At 40.6% G+C, this 16,073-nt stretch overlaps 1 protein-coding gene across 1 annotated transcript in view; it reads right to left on the bottom strand.

The window, feature by feature from the left end:
* Positions 1-11,853: 11,853 nt before the first annotated feature.
* Positions 11,854-16,073, bottom strand: part of LOC113172857 (neuropilin-2-like) — a 58,512-nt gene continuing 54,292 nt past the window's right edge. Inside the window, exon 17 of the mRNA XM_026375886.2 lies at positions 11,854-16,006. Within this exon, the coding sequence (XP_026231671.1) occupies positions 15,681-16,006 (326 nt within the window). The 3' untranslated portion in view covers positions 11,854-15,680. The remainder of the gene's footprint in view (positions 16,007-16,073) is intronic.

Here is a 16,073-nt window from a genome sequence, read left to right on the forward strand (position 1 = left end):
GACGAAAAGAGAAAGACGAGCAGAATGAGGATGAGACAGAAAAACAGAAACGGAAGCGTCACTGGCAGAAATGAGGCACATGGGTAAATGTGTGAGCATGAATAATGTAGGTGTCTTGGCAAATGAAAAAAAAGTAATTTATCTCTACTACAATGGAAAAACAATATTACTCATAAACATTCAGGACAACAACGGGACGTGCTGCACACACAGGAAACCTAAAGTCTGAGTTTTTAAAACTCAGTAATTAAAGCAACATACTATGGGATCTTATTTGAGTTACCCTGGACAACTGATTGCACCTTTGAACCTTTTGGACAGGCAACTAAATGAAGACGTGTCCACCCTGCTCAGTATTTGCTGAAGCTGTTTCTGGGTGGTGTTCCAAAGAACATTTTGGTAGCTGTAACTTTTAGCTGCTGCTGAATTGCACTGGATTATACTGAGAGGTGTTTCTGCAGTCTCTGTATTTTTGATTAGCTTACGCCTGGGTGGGCACAATAATAGAAACACCTGTCTTGGGAAAGCAAAACAGTTAAATAACGACAACAGGCTACAGCCGCTGAAATGATCACACAGTTGCATCAGCACCTCTTTAAAAACAGTTTACAAAAAAAGATAATCGCCTTCATGAAGGGAGGATTTGTAACAGAAGCGTTATATTAGTTTTACCTGTGTACCTAACTTACTGACAGCTGAGTTAGCGGTGTGGCTCGTTTAATCAGACACTGACAATCAGCCTGCTTTGTGTGCAGATCAAACCGAGTTAGCAGGAGTTTGCTTACCTTGGGTAAAATCAAAGCCTGGCTGCGGTTTGTCGGTGGGAAGCTTTTAATGTGAAGCCGGAGCAGCAGGAAGTGCACAGTTTGCATTAACTTCTTACCACAGAAATAACTGCTCTGACAGCACCAAACCAGCAAAGCAAAGGGAGAGCAGATCTAAAAAGAGCAACACTGAAAACTACAGAAACTGTTGCAAATGGTATAGTTGTGTTTTTGAGCACGCATGTTTTTGTGTGTCTGTGTCTGAGCACAGCCTCAGGTGGTCTGTCTGTTGGAGGCATCGAGTCTAATTGTTGTCAGGTGCAACATAATGAGCCAACAACTCTCCAGGTACGCTGCTGCAGGTTTGGACAAGCCTCAATGTTGTAATTATACTATATACATGTTTTTATAAACTATCATTGTCATTACTTTATAATAAGCTCAGATGTTACAAAGCATTTTAAAGGTGGATTAGCAGAGCAGACAGTTCTTTATACTGTACATCCAGCAGACAGAACACATTGTATATAGCTACTGCATCACTTAGGTGATTCTGATTTTGATCAAAGTCTAATTGTCATTTCTGTTTTTGCCTCCAACAATCACATATATACGGCTCTTTAGTTACTGAATGCTGCCCTGAGTTCACCAGCGATCATTTAACTTTGTCGTTTCGTGCTGGGCAAAGCTCTCTGGCTGAAAACATCTGTCGAAGAGGGGTGGGCAAGATGTAACGTATGGAGGCCAACTTGGTTTGGAGCCACTGTTTAAATCAGAACGAGCTTTTATTTACAGCCGCACACTGGCTTTCTAGTTCCACATCACCAGCTGTCACTCACCACGGCATGCTGAGAGGACAGAGAAGGACACTGAAGTCACTGAACCCATTTAAAGCCACACAAAATGCACACGCACACACAGAGGTATACACCATGCTGTGCAGGAGGTGTTCAGGGTCTAGTAACCTCCTCTTAACTCAGCAGGAAATGAATGAACATCTCCTGTACTCCCACTGTCTCTCTCACTGAATCTCAGCAGATTGGTTGGTGGTTTTTACTTGTGCACTGAATAAAGACAAGAAATGTGGTTGAAAGTCTGAGTATTTTGTGTGGATAGAGTGAGTGGATATAATCTGGGCTGTGCAGAGGTTCAGAATTCTTTCCCTTCATGAATAATGTGTTATATATATATATATAGTCTTTTGAACCCTGAATATTACTGACTACCTACCAATACAACTGAGATAAATGATTCAGATCCTTTATCATATCAGCTTTTACTAGTGATACGATAGCATCACTATAGTAAAAGCACTCATTGGGGAAAGACAACTACGACCAGAGGTTGCATCCTGATTGCAGGGTTAATGTTGATAACGCTGACATATTAACATTAAACAACATAATCCAAGTGGAAGTGCATTATTAGAAGGAAATAGCTACAAATAAACAGCCCATACCATAAAAACATGACCTTTTAGGTATGTTTTGTCAAGTAGCTTATTACAAGTCATTGTGTTATTTCACTGTTAAGAGACATTTAGTGCTCATGTGAGAAATTATCAGTTGCTATAGAAAGTGAAACATATTGCATTTACTGTACATTCATTTTACAGGTCAGGCTATACTCAAGCCATGTAAGATAACAAAAAAATGGACGTAACAATTTGTTGGACTTTAGAACATGCAACGATCATTCAATAAAGTTAATTGGAAACGTTGTCTAACCTTAAAAAACTTCTTAACCAGAATCATGATCTGTCCATAAAACTAACCAAGGTGCTTTTGTGCCTTAAACTAACCAAACCTTTACTATGACATGTTATCTTTCACTGGTAATGTTATATATCTAAAGTTATATAAAGTTGAATAAATAGAGTCAAGGAAATAGATTTTATATGAGATATTTCAATACAGTAAAGCAGCTTAAACAGCACTGACCCACGTACAAGAAAAGTGTATTCAGCCTTCATCTCTTATTCACTTCATTTACTCTTACACATAAAACACACAATACACAGATGTGAGAACATCTGTGACAAAACACATCAGCACCACCTTCTCAGCACTGCTTGTTAAAATAAACCCGTCGATACACATGCATGCTCTCATAAAGGCAGTCATCTGTCATTCTCAATCAGGTGATGAATAATACAGCAGTCTGTCACCAATCCAATGAGCATGCACTGCCCAGAGCTGCTGGTGAAAGCACAACACGGTGAAGCACTAAAACATACTCCCAGACACACACAGGAAGAAATAACGTCACTGTACACACACACACACACACACACACAGAGCTGTGATCGATGTGTTGGAGCGCTGTTCACATGTGAAGCCGTGGGGACATTATTAGAAAATTAATAATAGTGGACGTCCATCCCTTGGAGAGCAACACACACACACACACACACATTCAGGAAACACGAGGCATTAGTAGAAACCTCATGATGACAGAACCGACTTAGATCATTACTTACTTTCTCTTTGCTTTCATTACGTGACATTTTTCATTATGAAATATCACAACAGTGACAGAATCATTTTTTATAAAGAATGGACGACTATCACAGCAGACTGTCACTAAAAAGAAAATCTTGACTTGTGTACCATCAAATTTATTTTAGTCCAGATTCCTAAACTCTGATGCTGCCAAAGTTTACTAGTTAAACCTTTCAAAATGTGTTTGCAGGTGTTGTGGTTGATGGTCAAGTGAAAGGGTACTTTTGAATTCTGTAACAAAGAAACAAACATCAGACAATGGGAAATCATTTGACATCATTTGAATATGTTGCCTCACAATCAGTTATTAATGATGAGAAAAAGGATAATATAGATAAGAAATATTGCAAGTCAGCATTCCTTATGGTGAAAATCGTAACATAGCACTGTCATTCTTTAAGTAATGCAAGATAAAGGTGAAATAGGGTGTTTTCAAAGCTATGGTTCTGTAATACTGACTGAATTCTCACTTAAAACCATGGAGTGCAATTCCATTTGATTTGGTTTTTGTATGTAGCATCAAATCCCAACAAAAGTCATCTCAAGGCAGTTTAAGGTGTAAAGGGTAAGACCTTACAAAATACAACTGTATACTGCTTTACATAGGAAGTCCAAGGCTAGGGAAGCTAGCTTGCATTCACACCACAAGTTAACAGCTCCAGAGGTTGTCTGGGACAGGACCAAAACTACATCCAGTTCATTGTGTAGGTGTGATTGTTTTGGCTTCCACCCAAGCATGATTGCTGTGTTCAAATCTGCTCAAACAAACCATGAATTTGTTGTAACTACAGTGGTGGGTGTGAAAGCACCCTGAATAACTTTATACTGTCTAACAGTTTAAATACTGTTGAAACAATGAATATACATTGGCAAGAAAAAGTTTGGGATTTTGTGGTTTTTAATTTGTCATGAAACGTTATCTGATCTTCATCTAAGTCAAGAGTGTTAACAAATATGAAAATTCTGGTCTTTCATGTCTTTATTGAAAACAACCATAAAAACCTCAAAGTGAACCCCTGGAATAATGACCTCAGAAAAGCTAATTGGAGTCAGGTGCTTGCAAACCTGGAGACTTGGTAAGAAAATTAAGGAGGTTTGGACTAGAGCTACTTTGACTGACAAAAAACATTAATCTTGTGCTCTGCACAGAGCTTTCAGAGGATCTATGGTCAAGAATTGATGATTAACATAAATCTGGAAAGGGTTACAAAGTGATGTCAAAGACTTTAGAAATTCACCGGTCTACAGTTAGACAAAAAATCTACAAGTGGAGACACTTTGGGACTGTGGCTACTCTTTCAAGAAGTGGGCGGCCAGTCAAAATGTCCCCAAGAGCCCAACAAACACTCAAAAATTAGGTAAAGAAGCACCCCTGAGAGACAGCCAACGTTTTGAAAGCATCATTGGAACTGGGTAACATCTGTGTTTATGAGTTTTCAGTAGGTAAAACAATGAACTAGCAGGGTGATAGATAGATAGATAGATAGATACTTTATTGATCCCCAAGGGGAAATTTTGGTGTTGCAGCAGCCATTACACACAAAAACATTGAACATTAAGTAACATGATCTACACAACAATACACGAGACACAGTACAAGAATAACACAAAGAATAGACAGTAATACCAACAAAACACACAGTAGGACTTGAATGTAAAGTGACTAAGTTACACATCAGCGTGGACACTGACTCTCTGTGAGGGAGTCATTGTACAGGCTGGTGGCTGTTGGCACAAATGACTTCCTGAACCGTTCCTTGTCACAGCGGAGCTGGAGAAGTCTCTGGCTAAAACTGCTCCGTTGTTTGATAAGCAGGCTGTGGAGAGGATGTGAGCTGTTCTCCATGATGCTCAGCAGTTTGTGCAGCATCCTTCTCTCCACCACCTGCTCTAAAGGTTCCAGAGGAGCCCCCAGCACAGAGCCAGCTTTCCTGATCAGCTTATTCAGTTTCTTAGTGTCGCTGGCTCTGATGCTGCTGCCCCAGCAGACGACAGCAAAGAATATCACACTGGCTACAACAGACTGGTAAAAGATCTGCAGCATCTTGTTGCACACATTAAAGGACCTGAGCTTCCTCAGGAAGTAGAGTCTACTCTGTCCCTTCCTGTATACAGCCTCTGTGTTGAACTTCCAGTCCAGTCTGTTGTCCAGGTGAACTCCCAGGTATTTGTACCTCTCCACCACCTCCACCGTCTCACCCAGAATGGACACATTGTCAAATCCAGTTATCTTCCTCCTGAAGTCCACAACCATCTCCTTGGTCTTGCTTACATTCAGGGTGAGATGGTTGTTTCCACACCACTTCACAAAGCTGTCCACCAGACCTCTGTACTCTGTCTCCTCCCCACCTCTGATACACCCAACCACTGCAGAGTCATCTGAGAACTGGCAGGTGTCCATGGCAGGAGGCATGAAGGAAGCTGCTGCTTACTAAAAAGAACATTACTGAACGCCTGAAGTTTGCCAAAGAGCACATTGACACACTGCAAAATGTTTTGTGGACGAATGAAGCTATATTGAAGTATTTGGAAAGAAAACACCGCACTACACCTGGCATAAAAGGTCCCAGCTGCGTTTAGGTTGCAGTCTCCCCTGGAGGTGTTGGGTTCGAATCCCACTTCTGACAGCTTATCTGTAGATATGGTGGCCTGGTGGCTCAAAGGGTAGATCATTGGCCTGAGATGCAGAATTTTTTTGTGGTTCAAACTGTGTAACACACACCAGGTGTGTCCTTGAGCAGAGGACAAATGTGACATTTGACAAATTAAGGGTGTCTTTAATCTTTCTTCATATCATTATGAAAACATCATCCCAACTGTAGTATGAAGTATGGTGGAGGAAACATCATGATTTGGGCCTGCTTTGCTGCATCAGGGCCTGGCCGGCTTGCAGTGATTGGAGGGAAAGAAGAATTCCAAGTATTCCTACAAAACATTCTTCAGGTCAACCAGTTAGTTATTTCAAGGGTTCACATACATTTTCCACTTGCACCATGGGGTTTTTATGGTTGTTCTTAATTAAGAGATGAAAGATCAGATTTTCTTATGTTATCATTTTAGTAAAATTAATGCAGAAAATCATGAAATGTCAAAAGGTTCATAAACTGTTTCTTGCCACTTTCACTTTGAAAACAAATGAAGGATAATTCTGATAATTCTTTACCAAATGAATGACTATTGTCCTAAATGTGAATTTTTATAATGGAAAAGTACATTTTATTGAGATATAATATAATAAAGTTCAATGCACATATTTATCAATTCATATGTTTCAATAGACATTTGAATAAACAAAACAACAAAAGAACAAACAAACAAATAAAACAAATAGCAGCTGAGGGGATCACACTGCTGCACTCATGCTATATCATGCTCTACCCAGTACTTCAGGTACTACAATTGCGTTAAAAACTCACTCAATCAGAAATAATTTAAAATCTCTGAATCTTAAGAAAGTTACACAATATATTTAGGTAAGGTGCCAAAGCTGAATTGGAGTTGTGTTCCCATCTCCTTTTCAGATGAACTACTTGGTCATTACATACAAGACTTTTACTTCTAAATGTTTATTTGTAAAAAGCTGAATGTGAGTGGATTCCCCACAGGGTTCAGATTCAGTAACTCCCACCAGCTTTCATAGATTTTATTAATGACATAATTCATCATCTATTGTACATAGTTGCTGATGCTGTGCACTGTCCTGACCCTTGGCTTAAAAAACACCAGTGAACTTGCCAGAGGATGTTTCCTGATGGACTTCAAAAAGGTCAGAAAACGGTTGGATCATCAAAAAGGCTTTGTTAACCATTCCCAACACATTTTGGATTTTAGGCAATGGGAGGCCAATTTTCACGGTTTTCTAGAACTGACAAGCTGATCATCACTCCCACTGCACCAAGTGTGCAGAGCTAAGAACACATTCAGGTTTTAAACGTGTTCCTCTAGCAACTGCTTCCAAACACTGTACTATATTGGATGGATTTCAACTGAGGCCTTCCTTATCCAAAATGTACTGTTACATGATGAGCCTGTTGGCCAAAACGAAAACAAAGGAAAAACCCAGAAACTTGAAAGTATGATTTTGTGTAACAGTGAGCAGCACACAGAAGGTGAGGTTGCTCAGTAGGCAGATCGGGTTTGATCCAACACATATTGACAGATATGTGTGGGTACAAGCTTTTGCAGTAAGGTAAAGTTGGCTGTGTGGGTGAGGACAGAGAGTACAAAACACAGGCATTTTGCTACTGGTGCCAGCAACAACTCCTCCAACACACACACACACACACACTCACACTCACTTGTGCCACCTACCCAGATGAAAGCACTGGCTCTGTGGCAGACCACTCTGTGGCTCCCTCAGAGGCCGTGTTGAGGGCTATTGTTGCTATTCACGGGATAAGGAGTCAGCAGGAGGAATGCCAGCATGTACAGTGTGATGTGTATTTTTATATATATTTTTAAAATAAAAAAAGAAAAAAGCTTTTCTGTTTCTGCAACTCACACACACACACTCACACACACACACATCACACACACACATCACACACATCACAGGTGTTTACTTATGTTCCATATCTGAACACTGTGTGTGGATCTTCATAATGTAGTACACACACGTGCACACACACACACAGGATCACTCACAATGAACTGAGGGGAAAAACCACAGCCTTGGCTAGTTTAAGAGCCTTAATGTCAACAAGCACCTCTTTAGAAGCACAAGTGTTTGTGTCTGAGCAGCCGCTTAAGATAAGCCAAAGGCTACTGAACGGAAAGACTGATATCATCACACCAGAATGTGCGAGCTGTAATGGTGACTGACTGAGTGTTTCACAAATGAATCTAAAGAGAGGGGAGAATAAAATGAGAAAGAATCAGTCAGAGAAGACACTGACGATAAAAAGTTTCATCAAAGCAGGAAGCAGTGAGGGAAGGCGAGAGACGATGTTTGTGATGATTGAAATGAGCAGGAGCAGTAGAAATCTTGGATAAAGGTGGAGATTAATGAAATAAAGAGAGAAGAAAGGATGGAAGAACAATAACTAGAAAAAGGATGAGCTCAGTGTGGGTGAAAAACTGAGAAAGGAAAATAAAAATGTGTCAACAAAAAGTGAATTATTCCAAACTAAGTTTTTCAGGTGGGCCTCTCTTCAGGTTTAGTGTAACTTTTTAATTTGGCAAAAATTCAGGGACATTTGCCAGCACCTGGCAAACAGCCACACAAATGAAAAGCCAGAAATAAGAAAGCAATAAACCTTATGCTGTGATTGGATTTACAACAATCTTATTTGCACCGGTGTAGTGAGAAAAAAAAGCTTTTGTCTGATGAAATGTAATTTGATTTAGCAGCATGCAACCAGTGGGTCTGGGACATTAGGAGAACAGGGCGCTGGAAGCTGCCAAGACCATGAACAAGCTCTCTCACCCAGACCCCCGCCCAGGTGGAGAAAACAAGAAAAAATAAATAAAGGAGACATGTAATGGGTTTTATACAGTCGGTAAAGGACACATTTGGCACTTAGCTTACTTTATGTTTTCTACAAATTGAAAAATAAGATTCGGTAAGAGGCTGCATTATTTTCAAAATGCTTTCCAGTCTTGTCCTCTCTTTCCCCACAACAGTGCTATTTTGTATTTCGAAGAATAATTCAAAACAAACAATAAATAATAAATAATAAGTAATAAGTATTAACGTGAGGTAGAATTTCTGGCTAACTGCTTCATTTTTAGTGCAGAAATAGCAACCTAATCATCCTGCTTCCTTAAAGAAAATGGATGGAGGTACTGTAGGGACGCACACACACACACACACACACACACACATACACACACAGTACACAACAGCAACCCAAGTCTCCCAACTCTGCTTAGCTACTGAATGTGCAGCACAAAATGTGTTCACTTAGATGTGATGCTGCTGCTGCTGCTCTTTTCTTCCAGTAAAATCCAGATTTACCACATTTATAAGCAGCTGCCTGTTGCTTTATGTACAGAGGAGCAGATATGGAAAAGGTACACAGTGTAAGTGCAGTAGGGGCAGAGGATAGATTCAGACACATACATACACATCGTTTTATCTTTAGTTTTGATGATCTCATAAGAGAAGAAGCAGAAATTCTGTGTCCACTTCACAAAGTAAATCACCAGGAATGTGAACTCGCATTGACGTGATAGAAACACTTTAAATGATGTCATGATGGGTTGCAGGAGTTCTACTGAGATCTAAGTTGGTCTAAGTTGGATATGACCAAAAGGTTTCAACAGCATTCAAGGCAGATTTTGGATTGTTCAACTCCATTCATGAGCGAGTCTTTACACACCTGTCTGTTACTGCTGCACACCTTCAGGATATTGTGACAAAAAAGGCAACAGCTTACCTCGAAGTAACAAAGTCTGTGATTTAACCTGTCAACTAAGAACTGTGACTCAGATGACCTCAAGTGATTCAAACATCCACACAATATAGAGATATTTTACACTCAGTTAATGACATGACATGACCAAAAGAGACATCATGACATCACTGTGACTTACTGTGATATCATCGTTTCCAAGAGGATGATGTCATAGTACGTTAGTTGAAAATCAATGAAATTGGACATCAACAATTCATATAGTGCAAATACTCTACATGTGTGTAGTGCCTGAAAAATGTTTATGCCCATTTTCACGTTAGGCTTTGTTACACTGATAAATAACAGATCTCTACAATGTAATGTAAATAAATTAAAAATATAAAATAAGCAAAGTATTCCTCCTCTTTGAAGTCATTACTGCTGCAGTCAGGAGGTGCACTTCATGTTCAGGTTATTGTAGGATTAATACACCTGTATTTAGAAGGTCCAGTCACTAGTGAATCAACATTTGAAGCAATTGTGCAAAGATGTTATTAAGAAGCATAAGTCAGGAGATGGAAATCTATGAACATCGCTTGGAGTTAAAGTTAAAACCATCATTCAACAGCAGGCTGTCCTCAGAAACTGTCTTTGCTAGAAGGGGACTAGTGAGAGAGACCACCAAGGCACCTAGGAGAGACTGGGAAAACAACGACTGCTGCCCAGGTTATCACTGGTCAAAGCTTCATGGGAGAGTGAAAAAGAAAAATTCGTATTACTCATTAACTCCACTCCTATTAGATTTCAGCTGAAGTTACCCTGAAGACTGATTAACTGCCCTTGTGGGAGACTCTGAAGTCAAGTGGAAGAAGATATAATGGTCTGATGATGCCAACAATGAGCTGTTTTGTCCACCACTGTGTAAACAAAGCACTGCACATCGTCTTAACAGACTCAAGATCAGAGAGAGGAAATGACTCGACTCCATCTCAGTGATGACACACAGTTATTTAACTGTTGTTGGAGCAATGCATACATGACACGACATTCAACTCGTGTCTGCAGACGTATCGATGCCCGTGCTCTTTTATCCACGCACATTTGTGTGTACATTTGTGTTTGAAGCGTGAGAACCAGGTCACTCTCTGGAGGAGGCAGCGTAACAGTGAGATGAAGAAGCAAAGAATAAATGAGGGCAGGAGTGATGGGAAAAAAGAACAAGAAAGAGGGTGAAGAAATGCTGATGTAGGGGGATCACTAATAATGGCTCTCTAAGCTAATTAGAGGCCTAAAACCAAACTTTAAGCAGTTCACTAAAAAAGGGTTCAGTCAATTAAGAAGCACTGTAAAGTGGAGCAGATGGCCAGGGATGTGGGGCAGTGTACTGTAGCTGTTTGGCCCTTGGAAAGAAAGAAAGATCACTTCTCTGAATGGTAATCACACACACACACACACACAAGCAGAGAGGAAAGGGAGCGTGTGTGATAATTGCCCACGATGTGTGTCATCTCTAGCAGTAAGCCGGTTATCTCACAATGTCATCGCTGTCCCATCATTACTCGGACACTTTTAAGATAAATTTGTTGAATGCGCGACAGATTTGCTATTGTGATTTCCAGCAGTGTTAATTAGGAACAAGCGTTCCCAACTGGATTCAATGAAAGGAATCTTTGATCCTTCATGCTTTGGCCTCTCATGGGTACAAACATCAAAACAAAGCCGAGAGACTGAGGGTATTAACCTAACGCATATGAAGACAGAAGGTCGGGGGGGAAAAGTGAAGATGAAGGAACATGGAAGGAGAGTGGGAAAGACCAACAGAAAATGAAATGTGTCGTCTGAGGCAGATATCAGCAGGCAGACGTGGGCAGTTTTCAACTCTCTTTACCTGGACTGGGGGGTTGCAACATGCTTTGGTGCTGCATGCTGGATTGCAGGATATTTTCCTGCTTGAAGACACGAGAAAAGATGAGGACTACGAACAGGCACTCCACTCTTGGTTGAATATTTATAGGGAAACTTCTGTTCAAGCCTGTGAGAAATACATGGATATGTATTTCAGCAGTTTCCTTTTTGCAATTTGACTGGAGCACTTGTTCTTATGGTTGTTACTGAGGTCAAACGTGGCTCACATTTAGGTTAAATCTATCCCTTTAATAAAAACATGAAGGTTAGTTCATAGCAGCAGATGTGGTGGCAGTGACTCATCATTTCAAACATATAAACAGAGAAATACAAACACACACAACCAAGTCATGTGTTATTTAGCCTTTATTAAATAATAATAATAATAACATTAAAAAAAGAAATTTTTCTGTACAAAGTCTACAAACAACAGTTTGAGTTATCTGGCCAGTGCCGTAGTTGTGTTTTCATGTAGTGTGCATTCGTGTGTGTGTGTGTGTGTGTGTGTGTGTATCCATCAAGACAGAAGAGGTAATACTATCTGGACTTCCTGTAGGAAAGAGTAAACAGAGAGAGCGCGGGAGAGTCTATAGGTCAGGCGTGTTATGCACGTGTGTGATGTTTCTATATGATTGTGTGTCTCACTGGGTGCTCACGTTGTTTCATGTGTGTGTGTATGAGAGCGAGAAAGAGCGTTGGAGTAAGTCAGGGAGAGAGACAGAAAGAGTGAGAGACAGACATGAGAAGAGAGCTCCAAGGCACTTGGAAAACAGTCCAATGAAAACACAGATAGATAAACAAATGGACAAATGGAATGGATGGACAAAAAAAAAAAAAAAAGAAAACCTCTCACCTATCACCTCTCTCGGTTGCTCCCTCCATCTCCTGTTCTGAACATGTTATAAGTAGTTTCTCTGTGCATCTCATCTCAATAGGCCTCTAGGCCAAATATATGAATACACACATGCCCTGGTGAAGGAGAGATGAGAGAGAAAGACGACAAGAAAGAAAGAGGGCTCCAGGCAAAGATACAACAAGTGCGACATGTCCGACTCTTTTCTCCCCCTCTGCTTTCGTTGCTCTTTCAATTTAGCGCCCAGAAAACAACAACTTGGATCTGGATGTTTCACACATCCAGAAAACACTAAAAGGGGTTTTTCTAGGATTGGCCTTCATCAGCTGTGGCTGAGCAGAGTGAAGCAGAGAGGGAGAGGTCAGCGTCTGCTCCTCCAATTACATCCTTCAAGATTTCTGTCTGGGTCACTGACTTTTTATCCCCTTGACCGTTGATTGTTTTGTTTTGTTGTCTCTTTGCCTGACGCTTCTTCTGTGTTGGGATTGTGTCTCTCTCTTTCGCCCTCCACCTGTCTCTTGTTCTGCCTTCATGTTGCTTATCCTATTCCAGTCTGTCCATGGCTGTTTGTTCTTCCCATCTGTCAGCTCAGTGTCTCACTGGATGCGTTTACATGCACAGAAACACCTGCTGTTAGTCGTACGTCACTTGTTTAGATGAACCTTTTCATAAGACCCTTTCATAGACTTTGATTGACTGTTTGGGCAAGTTCATCTAAGCTTGAACTGTACCCAAGCTAAAAAAAGCAATATATCATTTCCTTCAAAACACAGGTATAAACTATAAATAAATCTAATAACTCTGTGCTGCCATGTTTATGTCGCCATAAAATTAGACCCATCATGTAATAATCTCCCATGAATTGCACTCATATTTACAACATCGGCATACTTCTCATGTAGGAAGTAGTGTGGTACAAAATCTGCACAAGCAAAAGGGCAGAATGTACAAAGTGTTGCCAGAAGTTTAGATTTCATGGAAAACATGAAAAAAGTTACAAACGACTTTCTTTGTGTTTCTGATTAAAAGTTTCCCTGGAAAGTAATAAAAGTACCCTGTTGAGTTTTCTAAACAAAGTTTAATTTACATTCTTCCAAAATTTGCTTTATATATTGCTGTGGCCTAAATTCATCCCAGTAATTTTAAATCCTGCACATGTTTTCCAGTCATCCTTGGCTTTGTTGAAACATAACTTTGCTTCTTGGCACATTAATGTCACCAACTCGCACTCAGCAACAAACAGTTTGGAACCATTGTACTGCATGAGTGTGTGTGTTTGTGCAGGAGATGACAAAACGCAGACCCACGTGTAAAAACACAGCTTCACAGTGCTCCTAGTGGTAAGAAAACCTCCACAGGGTACCTTTAGTTTCCCAACAAAGTGTCCCAATTGACAAAATATGTTCACAACCTAAATATTTGTGCAGGTCCAGTATGATCACCAGGCGTTTGATAATCCAAAATAAACATTTTCAGTTAGACGTTAGCAGAGACATTTTCCTGCATGTAAACACAACGGTCACTTCATGGCTCCTTTTTCTCTCTGTCTTCCTCTTTCTTTCTAACTAGCTCTTTGCATGTGTATGTGTGTGTGACTCCTCTTCATCAGTCTCTCCAGCAGCACTGGCCCTCCTCGATGGCTGTCCTCCGATACAGCGTATACTGTAGTTAGCTTAAGGCTCGATTGTGTGTCCAAGAAAGTTGACGGTACGATTTCTATACCCCTTTTTTTAGTCATTCTTCTTCCTTCCATTATAAGTGTCCTTCATCCAGGGGGTGACATTAAGCATGGTGGATCAAAGACAGGATGATTTCATCACTCTTGGTCTGTTCTCCAGCCAGCCACATGAATACTTGCTCAGACCCCCTGTGCACATACACAACTCTTTGGCAATCCATAGGTTGCAATAAAACAATCACGTACATTTTGCTCACACAGTGTCTGTCCATCATTTGGGCATCATACAGTCTGAAAAGCAAAAAAATATAGATATATACCAAAGACAAACTCTAGAATACTGAATCTAAAGCACGATTTCATAACAGCATGTTAGATTTAGATAGACCTCTGATTTTCTGTCTTCCGTCCTACTTTACCTTTCCTCTACTCTTTATAAAGGCTGATAATCTGTAATGGACAATGTGCCAAAATATAAGAGGACTGAAGTAACAATTAAGACCATGGAGTCCAACACAATGCTAAAGAAAGTCTAAAAATGGCATAAGAGCTCTACAGGGCGGCTACGAACTGAAGCTGGCTTCTCTTTACCTTATTTTTTTTAATAAACAGACACGAGTCTAAAACAGAACAAAACAGTCACCATTACTCTTCTATGCCACTGGTTTCACAAAGCGCAGAACGAGGGCTGACAATGGAGCTAGCGAGCCACCACCGTGTGGTGGGCGATTGGATGTTTCAAAACTCACAGAACTCATATCTAAAACTTTCAGAAACAAATAAAAAAAGAAAATGTCCATTTTCATCCTCCTTTCATTCTTTGCCTTTAGAAATCTAGATTCATTTGAGTTGTGTGTGTGTGTGTGTGTTTTTAAACTTCTTTTGGGGATGTAGGCATTCACTTGATATGTATTGATGTCAGTCAAAAGTACCCACGTTATATGGTCCACTGGTACTGAAGTCTTCACAAACACAAACTGGAACGTTTTGATTTCCACATGCCGTCTCTACTGACCACATTCAATTTCAAACTTATAAGGACACATTTGACATTGCCCTTCTGCAAAGTACCAGCCACGGGTGACTGTTCATGAAATCTCTTAATGTCTTTATTGAGAATCTCATCACCAGTATTTTTTTACCCTAGACTGTGCTGCCATTTGTGGTCCAAATGTCCAGATTGTCCTGGGTGCTCTAGTTCACCTCTTCAACTTCATTCCAATGGCTGGTGGGTTATATTCTATGGTAGATCTGTCGCTCATATTAATTTATTCATTCATTCATTCACAGGCTTTTAGAATAAAGCAGACTCTCTCCTGCAGGCAGAGGAGATATGGTACTGTAGGTAGGGGAGACTGCGGTCAGATGTTCCCCGTAGTTTAGGCCTCATAGCATGTAGGGGAAATAAAGATCACAAGTTCCCACTGTCACACAAATAGATGGGGAAACACTGGGTTACCCCTTTAGACATCAGAGTAAGGGAGTATCAGGATATTAAGTAGGGGACCCTGGGGATTGAAATGACTTTTCTGTGTTTTTGTTGTTGGAGAAACTGAGAACGTCATTTTTGCAGGGATCACATAACGTGTCTTTCCCCATCGTTTTCAGGACTTATCCTCCCACTCGTTCTCCACCTCCTTATCTTCATGCCTCTGAGCAGCACCTTTGCTGGTTTATCTTTACTTTATGCTTGATCCCATCGTACAGCTCAAAGTTGTAGTTCTCCAGTGTTGTGGAGGAGCGCGAGGAAAGCCCGCTGTAGGAGCACGTGCAGTAGAGGAGCAGTCCCGCGCAAACTGCACCGAGCAGGACGCCTAGAGAGCTCATCACGATTATAGTGAGGAGGATGGGGTCCAGCGTGTACAGCCAGGCGTTGTCCTTATCTTTCTCTGACACTAGTGTGACGGAGGAGGGGTCCACATCAGCAGAGGAGGGGGTGGAGAAGGAGGATGGCCACCCTGGAAAGAATTCTGTGGAGAAAAGAGAAAATGTCAGGAAACACTTCTTCACATGATAAAGTCGGTTTTACCACCTACT

The sequence above is a fragment of the Anabas testudineus genome, chromosome 21 (genome assembly GCF_900324465.2).
Source record: "Anabas testudineus chromosome 21, fAnaTes1.2, whole genome shotgun sequence".
Lineage (NCBI taxonomy): Eukaryota > Metazoa > Chordata > Actinopteri > Anabantiformes > Anabantidae > Anabas > Anabas testudineus.